Below are 23,659 nucleotides of genomic sequence, written 5' to 3'. Positions count from 1 at the left end.
TGGTTAACCATCTCCAAGCTGAAGAAGATATCTGTCCTCCCACGAGCCAATATGTTTTACAATGAACGGAGTCATTTTTTGATGAATAACACAACCATCATCATCATCATTTCCCAACTCCAGTTTTCCGAGTGTGGTGTACAAGCGCTCTCCATCTCCTTCTGTCTTCATACATCTTCTGTTCCAGTACATCCTCCCATTTGTATCCTCTCTCCTCCACATCTGATCTTACAGTCTCTATCCAACGTTTTCTTGGTCTTCCCTGTGGTCTTCTTCCTACGAGATTAAGGTCAATATATTTTCTGGCAGGTCTTTCCCTGATCATTCTCATTATGTGCCCATACCTCTGAAGTCTGCGTTTCTTTATGACACTGTTAATAGGAACCTCAATACCAGCTACTTTCCTATTCACTTCATTTCTGATCTTGTCCTTTCTAGTAGTTTGGTTCATGGTTCTAATGAATCTCATTTCAGTTGCTTGGATTCTACTGAAGTCTTTGTTTAGTAGGGTACATGTCTCTAAACCGTACGTGAGGATTGGTACGAAGTAAGTGTGGTACATGATTGTTTTAGCTTTTTGTGGTATTTTGCAGTCCCAGAGAAGATTTCTGACTTGACTGTAGAAGTTTGATGCTTTCTCTGTCCTGCTGAGTATTTCCTGCCTAAAGTTTTGTCTTTCGAAATTGTGCTTCCGAGGTACTTGAAGTGGGAAGCTGATTTGATTTTTGCTCCTTCCAGAAATATATTTGAGCTTATTCCTTCCCTGTTGATGGTCATTTCCACTCTCCTTGGTTTGCTCATCTTCAGTCCAAAATTTTTGAATGTGTTGTTCCATTCATTAAGTTTCTTCTGAACTTCAGCTTCTGTCTCTCCCCATAAAAGCACATCATCAGCAAATACAAGGACGTTTGGTTCACTGTCCATTTTCCTGATACATTTGATGACCTTGTCCACTACTATTACTCACGTTTCTTCTTTCTTCTTTGGGCACCATTTAGATATTCATTCTTAACTTAATTGGCTTCATTTTTCAGTATCTACAGAATTATACTCTGTAACCCAAAGTTTCAGTTAAGGTAATTTATTCAATTACAACATAGAGAAATATATAAACACAACCATTCTCTCCAAATTCTTTGCCCTGTCAATGTGAATTTTTTCAAATACTTAGTAGAAAAGATCTGTTATCCTGTTTAGCATCTTTAGGGAAAGGCCTTGTAGGCAGATATGAATTCTGTCTAAAAGTATTTTGTTTAGATTCATTGTCTACATCTAACTCATAAACTGCATGATCATTTGAATAATTCTCTGATATTGAGAGAACTAATCATATTTATGGTGATTTTGTCACAATCTTCTTTTTCACTTTCACCACAATCTGCTATCTGTTTCTGTATCACTTTTCATTTTAAAAGTGCACCCATCTGTGACACTGCAAGAGGGAGCACCATCTGTAACTGTTCCACTAACATCAGAACTAGGAGAAAAAACACCACTTATCTTCCCTAATTTGTTTGTTGATTTTTCTTAACTCACGTTTCTTCTTTCTTCTTTGTGCACCATTTAGATATTCGTTCTTAACTTAATTGGCTTCATTTTTCAGTAACTACAGAACTATACTCTGTAACCCAAAGTTTCAGTTAAGGTAATTTATTAAATTACAACACAGAAAAATATATAAACCAAATTAAAACAAAAGCTCTTCAAATACAGTTTTAAAAATATCACTACTCACAACTGATAAGCCCATAATTAACTTTGCACAAAGAGAGCATGTTCAAAACAGAGTCAGCTATACAAATTTCTTATTTGCATTATACACTGTTGTTGAATAAATGTGAAAAATGTAAAATGTTCAGCAAAATTTGTGCACAATACGATTTCAGGCACACTACACAAAGTATCATTTTCTAAGTAAAATATGATAGTTAGGTATCAATTTTCATTGTTGTCGTAATTTTAAAATACAGTAGAAGTCCGCTATAACGAGTACGGCATATAACAAGAACCCCGTTACAACCATGACTTTTGTCTGTCCCTTCAAAATTCCTATATTAAACTGTGTATTATCTTTCGGTTACAGCGAGAACCCTATCACTGACGCATCCGTTATTACGAGCGATTATGCACGCTCAATTCTTTATGCACCCAGTCACAATACTGCATGCGATGGATAATCTTCGGTTCCGTATCGTTTTCTCGCTATGCCCACCAGCGAGCTCTCTCGTCGACATTTGAAGGCAAGGAAGATAGGAAACTTAAAAGGGTCCACCTTTTCAATACAAAATTGTTATAGTTTATTACAACATATATTTACATTTGGAACTAGTTTCGACGCTGTTTGGCGTCATCTTCAGCCAAAATGTGGGAAATAGGCTAGCATGTAGACATTTATATACACAAGGCGTTATAATAAACATTACACATCTTGCAAGGAGATAAAAACAGGGACAAATATAGAAACAAATGAATCGTTGAGAAAGCAAAAGTTATACATATTAAAAATAACCTTAACCACACATCTTGTAGTGCGAAAATATTCGCCTTGAATGATTCCTGAATACAAAACACACGCACACACATTTCTGAAGAGCCAGCAGGCAGGAAAGAGTAAAGTGAAACCTTAAGAGTTCTTCTGAGAAGAGTTCATCATTTTTTTTTTTTAATTTTTTTTTTTTTTTTTTTTGGTGTTCCGACTAACTAATGAAGTTTCCCTTGAGTTCCTGATAAATACACACAACAGGAAATTCTCCTTCACTCTCAACAATTGCTATAAAGACCAACGGTAAATTTCATTTTAAATATTGTGCAGAGACGTGAAGGAATGATCTTGAACATGATATAACTTCTTCATTTAACCCAATTTTTTCCACAAGGTGTTACATTCAACAATACACATCTTACGAGGAGATAAAAACAGGGACGAATATAGAAACAAATGAATCGTTGAGAAAGCAAAAGTTATATATATTAAAAATAACCTTAACCACACATCTTGTAGTGCGAAAATATTCGCCTTGAATGATTCCTGAATACAAAACACACGCACACACACTTCTGAAGAGCCAGCAGGCAGGAAAAGGTAAGGTGAAACCTTAAGAGTTCTTCTGAGAAGAGTTCATCATTTTCTTTATGTTCGGACTAACTAATGAAGTCTCCCTTGAGTTCCTGATAAACAATGGCAATGTCGGAGAACATGTCTTCGTAATAACTGCGTAAATAACATGTCCAATAACTGTTGTTAACTTGTTAAAGATAAGTGCTGAATAAACGATCGCTTAATTTTAATGCTAAATACCGCAATTAAGTAAGAATGAGATAGGCGTACACCTCAAGATATGACAGAGTGCGCCATTGATTACGAGGTTAGTTTATATTTTCTTGCGTCCGTTAAATTACGGAAAGGCTATTATCATGTAAATTTGTAGCGAGAAGGTTATCATTTCTCTACTTCATCATTACAGATAAGTTAGGATATGTGACGCTATTTGAATAACAAAACTGAAACGTCCACAAAATGCGATCGATCATCTTCGGTACGGTATAGTTTTTGCGCTATGTGCATTTGCGAGCTCTCTCGTCAACATTCGAAGGCGATATTGGAGTCAATTAGTAATACCCGTCGACTGCTGTTCTCAAAAGAAAATTTGAAATGAAAGAGGGTAGCACGTTTTCGTAATAAATGCGTAAATAACGTGGCCTATAGCAGTTGTTAACTCGTTAAAAATAAAGGCTGAAGTAAATGATCTCTTAATTGTAATGGTATACCGTATACTGAAATTAAGTAAGAAAGTGTTACACCTCCAGATATGGCAGGGTACATCACTGATTTCAGAGGATAGTTTATATTTTCTGGCGTCTAGTTAAATTTCGGAAAGCTATTCCCATGTCAATTTTTAGCGAGGAGGTTATCATTTCTCTACATGTGTTTCAAATAGGTTTTCATGATACATATACGGTTAGGTTAGGTGATGGTGTTTGAAAAAGAAAACTGAATTGTTTGCCACAGAAGCCTCTGGAGTGATACCGTATTTCTCCGAATCCAAGACGACTGTTTTTTTCTCAGAATCTCATGTGAAAAATCAAGGGTCTTTTGCATTCGCGGTTTGATTAGTAATGAACACCACTGGCAACTACCGCAGTAACCACGCTGTTTCTTTTCACCCCCCCCGCGCGCGCTCACAAAACTTGTTGACAATAAACGACCACCTCTTTATCACAGGCCTACATCGCTAGCCGCGGTGACCGGTCGTACAGTGCCTATGTGTAACGTCACTGGATCTCGGGAAATAGTGAAGAGAGAATGACACTCTATTATCCTCTACAAAAACGTTTCTCAAATCTGCAGAATGGCATCAAAACATGCGAGCCTTCGAATTCTTAGAAAAGCCACGGCTACTCAGAGGCAGAGTTATAACGCGTCTGCTGTACCTGAAGCTTAGTAAAATTATGCTTTATAGACAGCAGGAGTATTTTCGTGATGGATCGTTGTATTGTAAGGATACGTGGAATAGGTATTGCAGGCAAATTTTCAATGGGTTCTCGTCGATGTTATGATGCCAATTTTAAGTTAATGGCTATTAAACACTCGGAAAAGTATAACAATTGTGCAGCCGCAAGAAAATATGGCATAGGCCTAACTAAAGCCAATATTAGGCGCTACCGTGAAGACAAAGATAGCTTAAAAATGCGTACTGCACAAAAAATTCTTTCAGTGGCGCGCACCAAGGACGCTTTAAAGAGGTTCAAGATGAAATTGTGAGGTATGTGCACAAAAATGCATGGGCAGAATTGCCATACCGCCGCATAATAAACTCATTTGTTAACTTTAGAAGTCCGCAATCAAGACCTATACATCGCTAGCGGTTGAAGTTGACCGAATCTGGCAAGCAAGACGTGCGTGTAGTGGCAGCCAGTAATATCTGACGCTGAGTGAAAGTACGGTAACAGTTTTATAGTAAGCAAGAATATTTTCCTGATGGATCGCCGTATTGTAGAGACGCGTGGAATGTATACTGCCGGCAAATTTTCAACGAGTTGCCTTCGATATTATGATGCCAATGTTAAGGTAATGGTTATTAAACCCGCTGAAATAAAGCATAACTGTACAGCTGCAAAAAAATATGGCACAACTAAAGCCAATGTTCAGCATCAACAGACTAAAAATACGTACTGTATAAGAAAGACATTCATATGATTTTACAAAGCACTGCGTACTGTATGAGAAAGACATTCATATGATTTTACAAAGCACTTTTTAAGCCTGATTAAAAATTTTTTGAAGGAAAAAGTGGGGGTCGTCTTGGATTCAGAGAAATACGGTAATATATATTTTTTCGGATGAAATTAAACACACACTTTCACGTAGTATCGGATTTTGAAAAACAACAAACAAGTAAGCCGCAGTGTGGATATTATCCGCGAAAATTCAAATTTTGAACGAACTGATTGCCATTTCATACTGAATTTAATGTGCATGGGGGTTTTCCCGACTTTTACAAAAAATCGGATATAACGACAATCCGCTATAGCGAGTAAATTTTTCGCCGTTGTGAATTCTCGCTATAACAGACTTCTACTGTAATTTGTTGCAGCTCTTTTGGGAGGAGTGTGCCACGGTTTTACTAGAGACGGCAATGGCAAGCATTATTTACAGCCGTGCTGTGTTACACTCAACACAGTGTAAAGTTCGTGCAACTTTTAGTGATAACTGGTTTTAGGGGGTTGAGGAGTAAGCTCTCCCGGTTCCGGTAATACTGCCAACTAAATGGAAATGAATTTTCTAAACCTTTATTATCTTAGGATGAGTTCTCTGAAAAATCACTTCCACAATCGCCACTGCTATCCGCAGTATTATTAATTTTCAGACATATCACTTCCACAATCGTCACTGCTATCTGCATGTCTATTTCCATGACACCGTCGTGCCTCCAGTATTCCTCTTCCAATTCTTTCACCTTTCTGCAATACCCCTCCCAATATGCGGCAGATACTAAATGGTATGCCCCGATGGTCTGTTGTCATAAGTTAACTGCTAACATGTCTCTGATAATATTGCGTCGTTTGAATTTGTGGTTTATTTTTGCCCATGCCAATTCAATGGCGTTCAGTTCACAGTTGTACGGGGGAAGACGAAGGACTATGTGACCTGTTTCACCAGCCACAACGTCAACAGCATAAATTTTATTAGGCGGCCTGTTTTCCTCAATCATGTTCAATCCAAACCTATATTTTGACTTTGCTGCATAAACAACAACAGTACTAGTACATAAAGTGTACGCCAGATGTCTCACGACGATGCATTATCAATTCATAGTTTGTATTTCAAAGGTTGCCAATACGAATCTCGAAGATAACTGAGGTCTACTGATTCAGCACTAGGGAGCCCAGGTATCACTAAAAGTTGCAAGTACTGTTTTAACTGCTGCTAGATGCAACAACATAGCAATTAATCTACGTACAAATTGAAAAAAAAAAAACTACAGTATTTTGACTAATTCTAAAACACCGCTGTGATCTGACTTTCTGATCATTTCCATTCAAAGTGACCTTAGGCTAGATATAATATATCATTTTTATTATTTTGCCCTTGAAGGCCCAGGTCTGCTCACACTGCCCTAGCGTTATGCCCTTGTGACAGATCTTGTCTTGCTTAATAAGAAAGGGTAGCATAAGAGTTACACCAAGCTACTAATACAGCTCAACCAAATTTCAGGAACATTCCGTGATGTTTTTATACTAATACAGACATTTATCGATACTATTTCTTACCAATAGATCCTTTAGGGAACAAAGCATGTGGATCTGTTTCGGGATTTGCCCTCATAAGTGGCAAAGGCACGACTCGCCGCCTGCTCATTAGTATATGTCGATCTTTTTGTTCTTCATCGATATCATCCACTTCATACTTGTTGGTGGCTGGATTAAAATTAACTACTTCTGCAAGTATCCAATTGTCTCCTTCTTCAGCACCTTTCACTAAGGCTGCAACCATGTCACCTGTCTGAATGAAAACAATGCAAATAAGTCAATCTTTAATAATAATAATAATAATAATAGAATTAACAAGATATTTTGGAGCAGAAGTATGTTATGACATAGGCTAAAAAAATTCAAGCTGCTTATTTGCTTAAGAAAAATAATAATAGGCTTGATGTCATGTAGTACTAAAGTTCAACATTCCTGATATAAAAATCTGAAAGATTGATAGAGCAAAAGTACGAAAGTAAGAGAGTTCAACAATGTAGAAGTTAAGTCTCGAGACCAGATTAGGGGATGCAAAACATTATGAATAAAGAAGTGTAACTATTCTTCTAGGTTATACATAATCAAACATAGGAAGCCAGGGTGAAGAAAAGGAACACAGTCAATCAATCAATCAATCAATCAATCAATCAATCAATCAATCAATCAATCAATCAATCAATCAATCAATCAATCAATCAATCAATCAATCAATCAATCCATGATCTGCATTAAAGGCTGTCATCCTGGTGGTAATTTATCGAACATTTCCCCTGATAATTTATTCCAATCCATCACTCCTCACGCCCACGAATAAACATAGACCTGTGATATATGAAATTGGCATCCAAATCCCTCTCATCACTTCTAGAACAGACGAACACCAAGGTACGGACCTGCTCACAAGCTGAACGCTAGAATAATCGTCTCCCATTATGATCAGCAAACACACTTAGGCCATCTCTCTCTCGCCCCTTAAAAGCCACCCCACACGTGAGACAATGGAATAGCCTACTATCATTATGACAATCAATGTGTCTCTTAAGAAAAACGACTGCTTAAATGCACTCCCACAAATAGAACAACCAAAGGGCCTATCCCTGCTATGTGTAACGCTATGCAACCCAAGAGAGGATTTAACCTGAAGGAGCTCCAAAGGAGCTTTAAAAGAGGTCCCACAAATGGAACAGAAGTCGATCCCCACTATGGCTGCTAGTGAGTATCTGACAATGACTATCTGACTGTGTATATTGTTACTCTATGGAATTTAATTACCTATGTAATCTAATTATTGTGTATTATTGTGTATGGCCAGTGGCTGCAATAAATTATTATATCATTTCTAGCCCACAACCACGCTGGATTTTCAATAAGGCCGATTCAGAAGAACTTGATAAATGTGCATGTCAAATACCACTTATACATGTAGCTTATGAAAGATTTGTAGGAGCTATGATATCTGCAGCAAAGAAAAATATCCCTAGAGGCTTTTGCAAAGAATATATCCCTGGATGGAGTGAGAAAAGTGAAAAACTTTACCAGCAATTTCTTGAGAACAGTGACCATGAAATTGCAAATCAACTCTTACAAAGTCTAGATGCAAAAGGTGGGAAAAATGGGAAGATAAAGCTCACTTGACTGCACAAAATAAAGCCAAAAAGCATGTTCTCTTATAAGGAACCTTGGAGATGGGAAAACTGCACGGATGATGTAAGAAATCCATTCGAACAAGATCGCCTCTCATATAGTCACGACTTCCAAAAGCAAAAATCTTACTAAGGACGTAAAGAAAGAAAGGAAACTCCTTAAATGTAGCTCCCCAGTGGCACAACCCAAACCATTTAGCGTGGAACAAACAAACACTACCATCAGTGACACTAAGTTAGGTAAATCTCCTGGTGAGGATGGCTTACACCTGGAGTTCTTCACTCATTATGGAGAACATGTTTGCACCTGGCTGACAAAATTCTACACTGATATCCTTGAAATCGGCCAAATACCAAAGTTCTTCAAACAGACAAAGATCACACTAGCCTGCAAAAAAAAAAAAAAAAACACCTCTTTTTGTGCAGTAAAAACGAAAATAGGTGGGTCTTATGTATTTCTTAATGCAGAATTCGAAAAAAAAAATTACTTTTGGCGTATCATGTCTGGTTTAGTGGCAATTTTACAAAATGTTATTTTGTTCTTACGTAAAATTGTTGATACTTACTATTGATTAAATATCATATATTAATGTAAATCTCAGCTTGCAAAACGTAATCATATTTTACATGCATTAAATACACATAAATGCTGCTTTGTAAACAAGTAGATGGTTTGTATTATACACTGACTGACAGAGCAAATGCAACACCAAGGAGGAGTGGTTCGAAAGGGATGAAAGTTGGGGAAAAAACAGAGACGGCACGGACGAATAATTGATGTTTATTTCAAACCGATATGCAGGTTACACAATGCGCACGGCATTGACTCAGTAGGATGTAGGACCACCGCGAGCGGCGATGCACGCAGAAACACGTCGAGGTACAGAGTCAATAAGAGTGCAGATGGTGTCGTGAGGGATGGTTCTCCATTCTCTGTCAACCATTTGCCACAGTTGGTCGTCCGTACGAGGCTGGGGCAGAGTTTGCAAACGGCGTCCAATGAGATCCCACACGTGTTCGATTGGTGAGAGATCCGGAGAGTACGCTGGCCACGGAAGCATCTGTACACCTCGTAGAGCCTGTTGGGAGATGCGAGCAGTGTGTGGGCGGGCATTATCCTGCTGAAACAGAGCATTTGGCAGCCCCTGAAGGTACGGGAGTGCCACCGGCCGCAGCACATGCTGCACGTAGCGGTGGGCATTTAACGTGCCTTGAATACGCACTAGAGGTGACGTGGAATCATACGCAATAGCGCCCCAAACCATGATGCCGCGTTGTCTAGCGGTAGGGCGCTCCAAAGTTACTGCCGGATTTGACCTTTCTCCACGCCGACGCCACACTCGTCTGCGGTGACTATCACTGACAGAACAGAAGCGTGACTCATCGGAGAACACGACGTTCCGCCATTCCCTCATCCAAGTCGCTCTAGCCCGGCACCATGCCAGGCGTGCACGTCTATGCTGTGGAGTCAATGGTAGTCTTCTGAGCGGACGCCGGGAGTGCAGGCCTCCTTCAACCAATCGACGGGAAATTGTTCTGGTCGATATTGGAACAGCCAGGGTGTCTTGCACATGCTGAAGAATGGCGGTTGACGTGGCGTGCGGGGCTGCCACCGCTTGGCGGCGGATGCGCCGATCCTCGCGTGCTGACGTCACTCGGGCTGCGCCTGGACCCCTCGCACGTGCCACATGTCCCTGCGTCAACCATCTTCGCCACAGGCGCTGCACCGTGGACACATCCCTATGGGTATCGGCTGTGATTTGACGAAGCGACCAACCTGCCCTTCTCAGCCCGATCACCATACCCCTCGTAAAGTCGTCTGTCTGCTGGAAATGCCTCCGTTGACGGCGGCCTGGCATTCTTAGCTATACACGTGTCCTGTGGCACACGACAACACGTTCTACAATGACTGTCGGCTGAGAAATCACGGTACGAAATGCGCCATTCGCCAACGCCGTGTCCTATTTATCGTTCGCTACGTGCGCAGCACAGCGGCGCATTTCACATCATGAGCATACCTCAGTGACGTCAGTCTACCCTGCAATTGGCATAAAGTTCTGACCACTCCTTCTTGGTGTTGCATTTGCTCTGTCAGTCAGTGTATTTTTAATGTATACTGAAATTCGTTAAACTGAAGCATAAAGAGCCTATTTAGTTTCGGCTGTACAGTTGCTTTTAAATGAATATAACCGTACCTTGAATAAAAATTACATGGTTAAACATACGTAGTTTTGTTACTTACATTATGTGCAGGTTAGATTCACACCTCCGTCTTTTTCTGTTTTCCGTGGAATTTCCGGGTTTTTGAAGTTCTTGAATGATCTCTAGAAGGGTAGTCTTGTCCAATCAACCAACAGTAATCGGCTATCATATTCACATCCCAACGTCCCTGATAGCATCGTTCTGCATCTCTGAGACCCTGATGAAACCTTTCACCTTGTTCTTCACTGACAGCTTCTAAATTTGGAGGGAAATAATCCAGATGCGAAGCTAAGAAATGAAGCTTAAGGCTCATATTACAATCGAGTTCCTTAAACTTAACCAACATTTTCCTTACAATTTCTTTGTATTGAGGGTCCTTAATGTTGCCAAGGAATTTAGTCACTACATCTTTGAATGCATTCCATGCCTCCTCCTCAATTTTGGTCATTGTATCTGTGAAATTTTTATCCTTTACCAGTTTACGAATCTGTGGTCCATCAAATACGCCTTCTTTGATTTTTGCATCTGATAATGAGGGAAATTTAGAGGATAAATATTGGAAGCCTAGGCTACTTTTATCTAATGCCTTGACATACTCTTTCATCAATGCTAATTTGATGTGCAAGGGTGGAAGTAGAATTTTTTCACGGTCAATAAGACTTACATTCAAGACATTTTTGGATCCTGGTTGTAGTTGTTACCTTTCTGGCCAGTTCACCGTATCCCAATGTTTATCCCGTGTCCTGCTAACCCATTCGCATAGGAAACAGGAAAATTTTGTATAGCCTTTTTGTTGTCCCAGCAACAATCCTATGATCTTCAAATCACCGCAAATTTGCCACCCATGCTCATGATATTTAATATTTTCAAGCACCAACTTTAAGGTCTCGCATTTTTCAGACATTTTTGTGGAGTGTGCAAGGGGTACGGATGCCAGAACATTTCTATTATAAAGCAAAATAGACTTTAAACTTTTTTTGGAAGAGTCAATAAAAAAAAATGCCAGTTACTAGGATCATACTCTTTCTCTCACAATTGATGTAGAAAATTTGAAACATCCATACAAAATACAAGTTCATCTTCTTGAGTGTAATACTTTTGGAATTCTTTGTCACAATTTCGGTACCAGGAAAATGTTACACCATGTGCCAACATATTCTTTCCGCACAATCTTGAACCAAGAAATTCACATTTTTCTTTGGTTAGCTCAAAGTCCCTTATCTGATCATTCAATTCCGATTGTGTGAATTTGTTTGAAGGTGTGTCATATTGATGTAGCTCGAAATCTATTTCTTCGTCGTCAGATTGCAATGCAAACAATAACAAATCGAATCACATAATTATATTCTAAAAAAAGTTGCGCGAGAACATCTCTCAACATTATATCTTACGAATTAATGCAGATACTAAAACACCAAATTGCATCAAAATTGCAAAAAAAATAGCATCATTTTCGGAATCAGGGCAGCGATTTCCATAAGAATTACATATTTTCTATTTTACCGCAAAATCATGTTGGCTAGTGTTATTGCCATACTGAAGAAAGATAAATCAAGTGAAAAACAAGAGAGCTACTGCCCTATTGCCTTGCTCAGCGTTGCATACAAACTCCTAGAAAGACTTCTGCTGAACAGAAGAGGCCTTGATATACTCAAGGAAATTCCAGTGGAACAGGCAGGCTTTAGACCACAGAAAAATACAACAGATGAAGTTATATCTCTTACAACCTACACAGAAGCAGGCTACCAAAGAAAACTCAAGACTTCAGTGGCATTCATAGACTTAACAGCGGCCTATGTCACAGTCTGGAAAGATGGAGTACTCTAGAAGTGCCTGAAAGTTATCCGGTGTAGAAAAACTGCATGACTTTTGAACACCGTATTGAGTCAAAGACAATTTAATGTACACAAGGGGAAAGATGTAAGTAACGTAAAGATCGTTGAACAACGGACTACCTCAAGGGTCGGGTCTTGCTCCTTTGTGTTTAGTTTATACATTGCAGACATGCCGGAGACACTTTCAAGGAAATTTGGATACCCAGATGACTGGTCAATAGCTGTCAGATACCAAACAGTTGAGCACACGGAAGAGACCTTGACAGAAGACCTTAAGAAGTTGACACACTACTTTAAAATGTGGTGATTATAAGCAAACACCAGCAAAAGTGAAGTTTGCTGCTTTCATCTAAGCAACAAAATAGCTAATAGGGAGTTAAAGGTGTACATGGACAACCAGCAAATGAGACACAATAGATACCCTAAATGTCTAAGGGGTCACATTGGATAGAACAATGTCTTATAAACATCATCTTCAGAATGTTGCTGCAAAAGTAAGAACGCACATCATAATTCATCAACTATGTGGAACAACTTGGGGATCTACAGCTGCAACTCTGCAATGCTCAGCTCTAGGGTTCGTATACTCGAATGCCAAATACTGTGCTGCTGTCTGGCTAAATAGTGCCCACACAAATATCATACTCAACTGAGCACCACAATGCATCTCATCACTGGCACAATCAAATCGACTCCCATACAGTGATTAAGTCATATTCCTCCTCCAGATCTCAGACATAAAGATGTTATCCTAAGAAAATTCGACAAAATAACGAACAATCCAGAATTGCCGATACATGATGATATCAGTGATACAAATACTAATTGCCTGCATTCAAGAAAATTACCAACAAGAGATACCATGACAGCAACTATCAAACTTCCGTTGAATGGCACAAGAGATTCAACGACAAATACTACCCAACAATGCCTCCTGTGAAGATGCCACCACCTGGTTTCATCCTCCCTCGTAGACTATGGTCCACACTGAACAGGATTCCAAATAACCACAGGAACTGTGCAGTCTTCCACTACAAGTGGAACAGAATTTCAACGCCCGAGTGTGACTGCGGTGCTACACAACAGACAATCCAGCACTTTATGAACAATTGTAAGACAAGAAAGTATAATGGCAGTGCTAGTGACTTTGATCTAGCGATCCCAGAAATGATAGACTATATCTAAAATTTAGATATACGTATGCAGAAGTGTAGATCCTAGCCAAGACAGACACTGTATCTCTAGCATATGATAAATAAATAAATAAATAAATAAATAAATAAATAAATAAATAAATAAATATAAAAATAAGGTAGGAAATCATTTATAAATAGTAATGTTTACACTTGTTACAGTTGGCTCTGCAAGAATAGCTATTACATGTGCACAGTAATCTCAAGGGGATTTCACGGGAGATAATACCACACACGTTCAGGCTTAGATGGCATGGCATCATACAAATATGAATGAAAGCAATGCATGACATACTCACTTAGAAAAGAAGTTTAGCATATCACCTGGCATATAATTATTCACATGGTAACACACACAGAGATGCAGAGGATGACTGATTATGCTGAGACCTTTCCAGAGGTGGAACCCATGAAGTAAATATAGGGGAAAAGGCAAGGACATTTAGAAGGAATAAGAGGATCAATGTTGAACAAATATATTTGGTTTTAAAGCAATAAATGATCCAATTTAACAGGTTCAGTATTCTTGTACAAATAAGATGCACATAATAATAGCCCAGTAGAAGAGGTTAAATATGATCTGGAACCTCTAATGTTGGAAGGACCGGGCGAGTTGGCCGTGCGCGTAGAGGCGCGCGGCTGTGAGCTTGCATCTGGGAGATAGTAGGTTCGAATCCCACTATCGGCAGCCCTGAAAATGGTTTTCCGTGGTTTCCCATTTTCACACGAGGCAAATGCTGGGGCTGTACCTTAATTAAGGCCACGGCCGCTTCCTTCCAACTCCTAAGCCTTTCCTATCCCATCGTCGCCATAAGACCTATCTGTGTCGGTGCAACGTAAAGCCCCTAGCAAAAAAAAAAAAAAAAAAAAAAAATGTTGGAAGGTAACTAATATCTGCTCTTAAATCATTAACCAAAAGACCTCTAGGACTGATGGAATTCCAGCTGAATATGGGAAGCTACAGAAGAAGGTTCAGTCAAATTTTAATAGCATTATTTCAGCAGATTTGGACCTTGAGCCAAAAGTTATTAATAACTAATCGTTTCAATAATTTCTTCTTCCTCCCTGCCTAAATGCAGCAGTGTACACAGAGGTGCCCAGAGATGTACTACCCATATTCCTGGAACACATCCCACTTGCCCTTCATCAATGGATGTGGTTCCAACATGATGGAGCCCCCCCCCCTCACTTTGGACAGAGGGTTCGTGAACAACTAGATCATTTCTGCAAAGTGTGTAGGAAGAGGAAGTCCTGTTTCATGGCCCCCTCATTCACCATATCTCACCCCACTTGATTTCTTCCCATGGGGCCACGTGAAAAGTCTTTTGTTGTACATGAATGAGACACCTGTCAAGACTGAAGAGAATCTCTTGGCAAGAATTCTCACTGCCTGTGACGCTGTTCAAACGACACTGGGGATATTCAAACGGGTACAACAGAACTTGGTGCAATGAAGAAAAGCCCGCATTGACACAGAGGGATGCCATTTTGAACATCTGTTGTAAATGGAGCAGGCTTGTGAAACTTGTGCAGGTAAACGGACTTAAATTAGTAGAAAGTTGCTAAACTTTTGACTATAGTTTCCGGAAATATGGTACCTTTCTCAAATCGATCCATTTGCCGTCCTCCATCATCCCTGAAAGTTTGTAACATCAGCACGGACACACCCTGTATACTCTCTCCTCATCTGTTCAACTTATATGCTGAATACATCATGAGAGAAGCTGGAACATATGAGATCTTTTGTGGATTTAGGATGGGTGGTCTGAAAATAAACACAAATGCAATGAGAAGAAGGCTTCCACCTAATCAATACTCATTTATTAAATTAAGAATTAAAACTACAGGACCAGTTTCGACCTTTCTAGGTCATCTTCAGCTGGTTACACAATCACATATAACATACCATGAAATCATAAAATATAACTAGATCTAACAAAGAATGTCATACGATGATAACATGTCAAAATTATTCTCATGATTGGGGGCAATCGTCGAATTGGAACTTGGTATTCGCTGTCTTTTCATGAAGAACATACATAAAAACACATTCATGAAAGTTTGGATTGTTCATAGGCATAAGTTTTTCTAAAATTAGATGCTAGCTTTGTAAAACATATAAGGTAACACAGAGAGAGCATGTGTATTGATCACAGTATGTTAGTCTTGTGGGTTACACTTCCTTGTTTCCTGAACCTTCAGTTGTACTCTGTGATAGAATCTTGTTACTCAATGTTAATTTGCCTTAATTAAAAAAAAAAAAAAAAAAAAACTTATTAGTTTTGTCTTTGAGTCTTGATAAATAGACATTATGAACACTTGATGATAACTCTAGGAAAAAAAGTGTCAAAATTCAATGACCTGCATTGCAGGTATAAATTACACTTTAAAAGGTCAGATTCTCAAGTATGAGTGTTGCGTCACCATATATATATATATATACGAAACATAAAAACACATGTGAATGCTGAAAAACAATATATGAGACTTGAGCGGAAAATGTAGATTTCTAAAGCGGGCACACATAAAATCTGTGCTGTTTGTGTTGGAAGGTAAATCATAAGGTCCTGTGTTGAATTTTGCTATATGGCATTTGACTGGAGTAGAGGCTCCTTCCCTTTGCAGTTGTGTGTAGATATAACAAATATCTGTGAAAGATAAAAGTGAAAGGTGAGTAATTCTATTTTAGTAATTGGGAATGCCTATTAGTCGTGTGGAATGAATGCGTATATGTGTACTTACTGTTGTTGTTGATTTGACGCCATTATTGTACAAACATGTATTATTACTATAAAATATTTTAACACATTTTAAACATTTTAACACATGTTTTATTCCTACAGTTATCATTAAGTGTTCATAATGTCTATTTATCAAGACTCAGGGACAAAACTAATCAGTTTAAAAAAAATTAAGGCAAATCAACATTGAGCAACAAGATTCTTTTTTTTCTATTTGCTTTGCGTCACACCGACACAGATAGATCTTATGGCGACGATGGGATAGGAAAGGCATAGGAAGTGGAAGGAAGCGGCTGTGGCCTTAATTACGGTACAGCCTGGTGTGAAAATGTGAAACAACTGAAAAGCATCTGCAGGGCTGCTGACAGTGGGGCTCAAACCCATCATCTCCCGATTACTGGATACTGGCCGCACTTAAGCGACTGCAGCTATCGAGCTCGGTGAACAAGATTCTATCACAGTGTACAACTGAAGGTTCAGGAAACAAGGAAGTGTAACCTACAAGACTACCATACTGTGATCAATACACATGCTCTCTTTGTGTTACCTTTCTTACATGTTTTACAAAGCTAGCATCTAATTTTAGAAAAACTTATGCCTATGAACAATCCAAACTTTTATGAATGTGTTTTTATGTATGTTATTCATGAAAAGACAGTGAATACCAAGTTCCAATTCGACGACTGCCCCCAATCATGAGAATAATTTTGACATGTTATCGTCGTATGGCATTCTTTGTTAGATCTAGTGATGTTTTATGATTGCATGATATGTTATATGTGATTGTGTAACCAGGTGAAGATGACCTAGAAAGGTCGAAACCGGTCCTGTAGTTTTAATTCTTAATTTAATAAATAAGTATTGATTAGGTGGAAGCCTTTTTCTCATTGCATTTGTGTATAACATCAATACGGAAATGAAACTTATTGATTATGATGAAAATAAACAACCTATGTTATGCAGATTACAACACTTTGATAGCTGAAAGTAAGGATGACCTGGAAGCTCTTGTACTGAAAGTGAAACAGCAAAGTGAGAAGATGGGACTCCATCTAAATACTGTACTTGTAAGAAAGATTCTTACAACAGGTACACCTTCAGATATCAAGATGCACGACGAAGTCATCACAGTGGTAGATAATTTTTATTTGCCGTGTTCAACCATAAGCAACAATGGCTCTAGCAGTTCAGAGATTCACCAATGATTAGCACTTGGCAGGGCAATATTCCAAGGCCTACATGAGATCTTCAGGTCATCAGATATATCTGTGCATACCAAGGTCAGAATGGTTACGATATTAGTCCTTTCCACAGTAACATATGGATGTGAAAGCTGGACCATAAAGAAGCATGACAGAAAGCATACTGATGCATTTGAGATGCATATTTTATGTATACCTTGGACAGTCACGAAGATGAACCAGTAGATCATTCAGAACAGGTGTAGCTCTTGAGGCATTTATTACAAGGTTACAACTATCTTATTCTGGGCATACTATGAAGCAGTCTGAATCCTTGGAGAAGGCAATCATGCTTGAAATGGTGGAAGGAACTCGGAGACGAGGATTGCTGGCATTGAGATGGATAGATATCAAATGAGCAATGAATGTGCCCTTGCAAGATCTGAAAGGCCTTGCAGACAACAGAAACATCTGGAGACAATGCATCCATGCAGTCGCCAGAAGTTAATGTTGACTTGATAGCACCTAGTCAAGTCAAGTCAATTCAAAGACTGCTTTACAGACAGAAGGGATTATCTATCCAAAGCACACATAAGGCAATACCTTACTGAAGAAGTCAACATGAATTCAACCTCATTTCTGTCAGAGGTTATGAGATACTGTGACAGTTTTGATTGGCCTGATGGCACGAATATAAGAGACTGAGTGGTATATCTTGGAGTTAGTACTCTTTGCATTCAATGGATGTCACCTGCGGACGTAGTACTTCTCTAATTATTTGTTTGGTCATAATTTAAGCCATCAGACTTCGTACTGGTGTCGGTGGTTTAGGAATGAACCTGTTTGAGAAAGAAAGAAAGAAAAAAGAAAGGAAAAAAGAAAGAAATAGAAACGTGCCTCGCAAGCGTACGATAAACCTGAAGACTGTCATCGGCTGTGTCCAACTTAGCAAACGACTAGTGATACTATTAAATAGCGTACTGGAAAGGCAATGTGTATTCCAATAATAATAATAATAATAATAATAATAATAATAATAATAATAATAATAATAATAATAATAATAATAATAATAATAATAATAATAATAATAATAATAATAATAACAATAACATTTCTGATTATCTTGCGAGTAAAACAAATGTGGGAAATTATTATCACAGTTATGAATTTGACAAAGTTTCCGGTCTGAGCACGCGTGTGCAATGCTTCAAGGACTCTCGCTCGCCTGCTGATGTGGGAAGTAGGTTACTGGGTCAGTGAGTCGCTAGACGTCAGTCTTCTTCGACACACCGTCCAGGCGAAGGACTTGGTTCGATAGCAGATGGTCATACCTTCCGTGGGATCTGAAGAAGTAGAACTTTGATTTCAAGTAACTGTATGCCCTGCAAATATATCACTTGGGCTATTCTGTTTGACAATGTAAGACGTCAAGTTAAGTCGGGTTTCCTTTAGTACAAATTCTTTGGACAATATTTCCAGGAATTATTAATTTTTATTGTGCAAGTTTCAGCTTGAATCCAAGAAGAAGACAGCTACAAATTTCATCATGGTGATGTTACCTAACGCTGTGTATGCGAGTGCTGAGATGGAGGCTTAAACCATGAGACCGTAGCTGACAGTGATGGGTTGAGAGGAAGTCACATATAATTGTACTATTGAGGATGACCAGCCGTCCAGCATTATGAAGACATCGTAAAGCTAAGTCGACGCAATTGTATAATAAATATCTGTTCTGTAGTGGGATAGTTAAGTAGTTAAAATTGGTTAATGGTCTTGCATTTTGGTATAGTTGTGTAGTTGTAGCACTGCCATATTGTAGTATTAGTAGATGATCTTCACATACGTTGTTTCCGTTAGAGAGGCTTGGCATAATATTGGATGGTATATGTGATTTTTGAATTATGTTCGGCGAACCAGTTCGTAATAATTTTTATGATTCCACTTTGTAAATTCATTCTAGACATGACTGGCGGAGAATTGTCTCAGAATCTTCGACAACGTAAATTAGATTTTCTCGGATGTACAGTCGTCGCACAGAATCGGATTATAATTTTAAGCAGTATTTGTTGGAGCCTCTGTGGCTCAGACGGCAGCACATCGGCCTCTCACCGCTGGATACCATGGTTCAAATCCCGGTCACTCCATGTGAGATTTGTGCTGGACAAAGTGGAGGCGGGACAGGTTTTTCTCCGAGTACTCAGGTTTTTCCTGTCATCTTTCATTCCAGCAACACTCTCCATTACCATTTCATAGCATTTATCAGTCATTAATATCACCTTGGGAGTGGCGACCCCATTGTAATAATAGCCTATATGGTTCATTCATTACATCCCTGACCCGGTCAAAGACTGGAAAACAGGTTGTAGGTTTTCATTTTTTTAGTATCTGTTGGAATATAATTGTGTGCGATCTTTAAACTTAAGTCTTAAAAAATGAGTCCATTACTTTGAATCAGAACCTGTTAACGTGGATGCAGAGGAGAAATAGTTAAATTGAAACACGAGAACCGGTAGATGGATTGGATCTTCGAGAATTCAAATATCTATATATATAAAATAAGAGTTTTGTCTGTACATTGCTCAGAATTTGAAAAGAATGGTATTTCTGTATCGGTCATGTCCACAGTAACAAGGAAATGCACTTTTTACTTTTCCGTAATTTCTGTCTGTCTGTCTGTATGTACACGCATCACTAGAAAACGGCTAAAGAGAACTTAATGAAAATCGGTATGCAAAGTCGGGGAATAAGTCGCTACAATCTAGGCCATAAATAATTTTATTTATGCTGACAGAAATGGTAGTTTAGGGAAAGGCCTAAAATTTAATTTTCAAATATTAATGTTATTAGTGGTCCTATCGTAATGAAAATTGGCATTCAAAGCCGAGGAATGAGTGGCTACAATCTACACTATAAATAATTTTATTCACGCTTAGTGAAATGGTAGTTTAGGGGAAGGTCAAAAAATTTAATTCTTGAATATTTACGTCATGAGTGGTCCTATCTCAATGAAAATTGGCATGCGTAGTCGGAGAATGAGCCATTATAATCTAGGTTATGAATCATTCTATCCACACTGAGTGAACTGGTAGTTTAGGGGAAGGCTTAAAATGTAATTCTCAAATATTTAAATTATTAGTGGTCGTATCGATAAATACTACATAATCAAAGTTGTATAGAATTAAATTTCCGACCATTTATGTCTTATACATTTTTACCGTACCGACTGTGAAAAGACAGATATTCATGAAATTGTAATTTTGTTGCTAAGTCCATATCAACGCCAAGCCACGAGAAAATGGGTTAACAGAATTTAATGAAAATCGTTATATAGAGTCGGGGAATGAGAAACAACAGTCTAAGTTATAAACAAATTTATTCACCGTGGATGGAATTGCAGTTTAGGGGAAGGCAACTAAAATTTAATTTTTAAAGGCCTATGTTATTGGTGCTATCGAAAAGTATTACATAACAAAAGTTATATTGAATACAATTTCCGATCATTTATGTTTTAATCAGTTTTACCGTACCGACTATGGTAAGAGTGGTATTTCAGAGTCGGAAGAAAACTAAATGTGAAGACCTACAATATCAAAAGCGCATAGCATTGATCAACAGTGACATTACATTGACCATTGTTTGATGTGATGTTCTTTGTCTCTTACGCTGCCTCTCAACTCCAATAGATGGGATTACTGCTGCGTACTGAGTATAACAGCCTGACCGAATATTAGCGGAAAATAGCCGGGGAGATAGAAAACTTTCTTCTTTAGCATGCCATTCCTCTGGTTCATACATTTTCTGATACAACTGGTACGTAACACACAGGTTCATCATAGTATTCCAGCTATGCGATCCCTAATCGGACGCACTGTTTTGAATGAACAGCGTGCATACTTAAGGCAGGGGCTCACTTAGTAGTAGTAGTAGTAGTAGTAGTAGTAGTAGTAGTAGTAGTAGTATGGCCTGGTATAGAATAACAATTTAGGCCTATTCCAAATTATAGCACCACAATTCACTAAATAACTCAAAATTCGACCCTGAAAAGAGCCGTTTCTTAATCAAAGCTTCTTCCTCTTTACTTTTATTAAATTCTACATTCATTTTATTCCAAACTAGCAGTAAAGAGTGGGTTTCTCCTCTTGCTTGGAGGAAAAATTTGTCTCCAAGTCAGATAGATTTTTCCGTCGCCAGTGTAGTGAATTAAGATTTTCCGACTCACCGAGCACTCCTAGGAAAAGGATTAATAGAAGGGCATAGTTTATGCCGTGGGAGTCTAAACTATTCGACCCCCTCCCTGCCGAAAAAAGATGAAGGGTGTTCATGGATCACGGCTATCTGCGGCTTTGATCATTCCAGCTCTGGAACTTTGGACTGTTAGATCGCCAGCGTAGTCCTGTTCGTTAAAAGTGAGAAAATGTGCAGTTTTTCATTTGATCGAGTATTTTATATGATATTTTTATATGACTTCAGTTAGGAAAACCACAAGGTCAGTCTCTCTGAGAATCCAATCCCGTAGCGAAGCACGGGTACATCAGCTAGTAATTGTATACGTGTAGGATTTGTTGCATGATGAGATGAATTTGTGACATCCCGGGGCGGATCACAAATGTATCGTCGTGTGGTATGGGACATTAATGTAGACTTCACGATTATTAATGTGGTAATTTGTTTAATTCTGTGTCTTCGAGAGAGATTAAATTGTAGTGCATAATGGATGTATTTCTTCAAGAGTAAAGTCACGCCATGATTATAGGAGATGATTATTGAAAAAAATGACAGTGAGGTATTGTAATATTTTGAATATTTGCGAGATTTTGGATAATTAGAGTCCGCGTATATGTGATTTTTGACTACATCTTCGAGGAACTGTGTCTAATTAGGTTATATCCTGAAATCTCCTTAATTTGTAACTTTAATATTTGCGTTAACTCACAGTGGTTCTGGAACAATCTTCGAGATCTTTCCCAAATTCGAGACCTTTCTTGAATATTCGAGGACTTTCATCCAGGTCATCTACCTGAATATTAGAAACTTTGAGGTACACTTAACCATGCTAGGAATATTCGGCTGTATTCGGATGTTATGATCATCTTCCGTGTTGCCAAATGTGTAAATATTGTAATATAGTTTGTAGATCTTATTGTAACGTAAAATTATAATCATGGTTATGGTACTTTGAGTTCATCTTGTACTTTATTGTCTCAGATGTTATTTTGCCATGTGGGTAGTGTTACTTTCTTTGATATTCGCATCCAAGAATTGTGATGTGGCATTTCAGGAGTTAGATTTTGTGTTAGGCAGACCGTTTAAAAATGATTGAAATGATACTTTCAGACTTTAATTTACTTGTTTAATTTTGCTAATCCAGTAAGGGATTGGAACTGAACAGATAATTATTTCGTTGAGTCGATTAAGTTTAAGGGGAAAATGGAATCAAATTATGTAACAATAGATTGAAACTTTGGGTAAATAATTGAGAATGTGATATAATTATCGTACAAAATTTTATTTTATTTTTTCTCTTTTCTAATATTTCAGATTGGATCGTCAGAACCCAGATCTTTCAGTTAGTTACAGGAAAATAGTTGAATTAACAAAATTATCAAAATCAATCTGTAACTTTGATTTGTTAGGGCAAGATAGGGCAAAAAATCATGTACCACCCCATTTGACTTATTTTGTTTGTATGTCAAGAGCTGTATTTTAATTTTTATAAGCAATCATTTCCACAATCATAATTTTTAAAGGATGACAAACTGAGACTTTTTTTTGTTAATAAACCATGCCATATGTGAATTTTACACTGTATTTTCTTTATTACATGCCACAATTTCAATTTATTTTCCTATGCATGCCACATCCTTCGTTATATTACTTAGGCGTCCTATTTGCGAACTGAGCACCCCTGAGGTGTCTCACAAGGAAACATCGCCAATGGTTAAATTGCCGATCGCGATGTAATTTGGAAAACACATTGAGGTACACGTAAAAACGATGTCGGCATCAATTTTGGGTGCCAACATTCATTAGGGCGTTAACTACGGGGCCTAAAAGTTACGACATTTCAAATTCCGCGCGATCAGCGATGAATACCTGCTGGCCAATGCTAAGCCT

At 38.3% G+C, this 23,659-nt stretch overlaps 1 protein-coding gene across 4 annotated transcripts in view; it reads right to left on the bottom strand.

Annotated features, from left to right (window-relative positions):
- Sgf29 (SAGA-associated factor 29) overlaps positions 1-23,659 on the bottom strand; it is a 93,591-nt gene that overhangs the window by 14,479 nt on the left and 55,453 nt on the right. For all 4 annotated transcript variants that reach the window (XM_067147919.2, XM_067147920.2, XM_067147921.2 and 1 more), the window contains exon 5: positions 6,772-7,003. In XM_067147919.2, coding sequence (XP_067004020.1) covers positions 6,772-7,003 — 232 coding nt within the window. The remainder of the gene's footprint in view (positions 1-6,771; positions 7,004-23,659) is intronic.

Source organism: Anabrus simplex, chromosome 5 (assembly GCF_040414725.1).
Source record: "Anabrus simplex isolate iqAnaSimp1 chromosome 5, ASM4041472v1, whole genome shotgun sequence".
Taxonomy (NCBI): Eukaryota; Metazoa; Arthropoda; class Insecta; order Orthoptera; family Tettigoniidae; genus Anabrus; species Anabrus simplex.
Note: the sequence above shows the minus strand (reverse complement) of the source record. Positions and strands in the feature narration are given on the sequence as shown.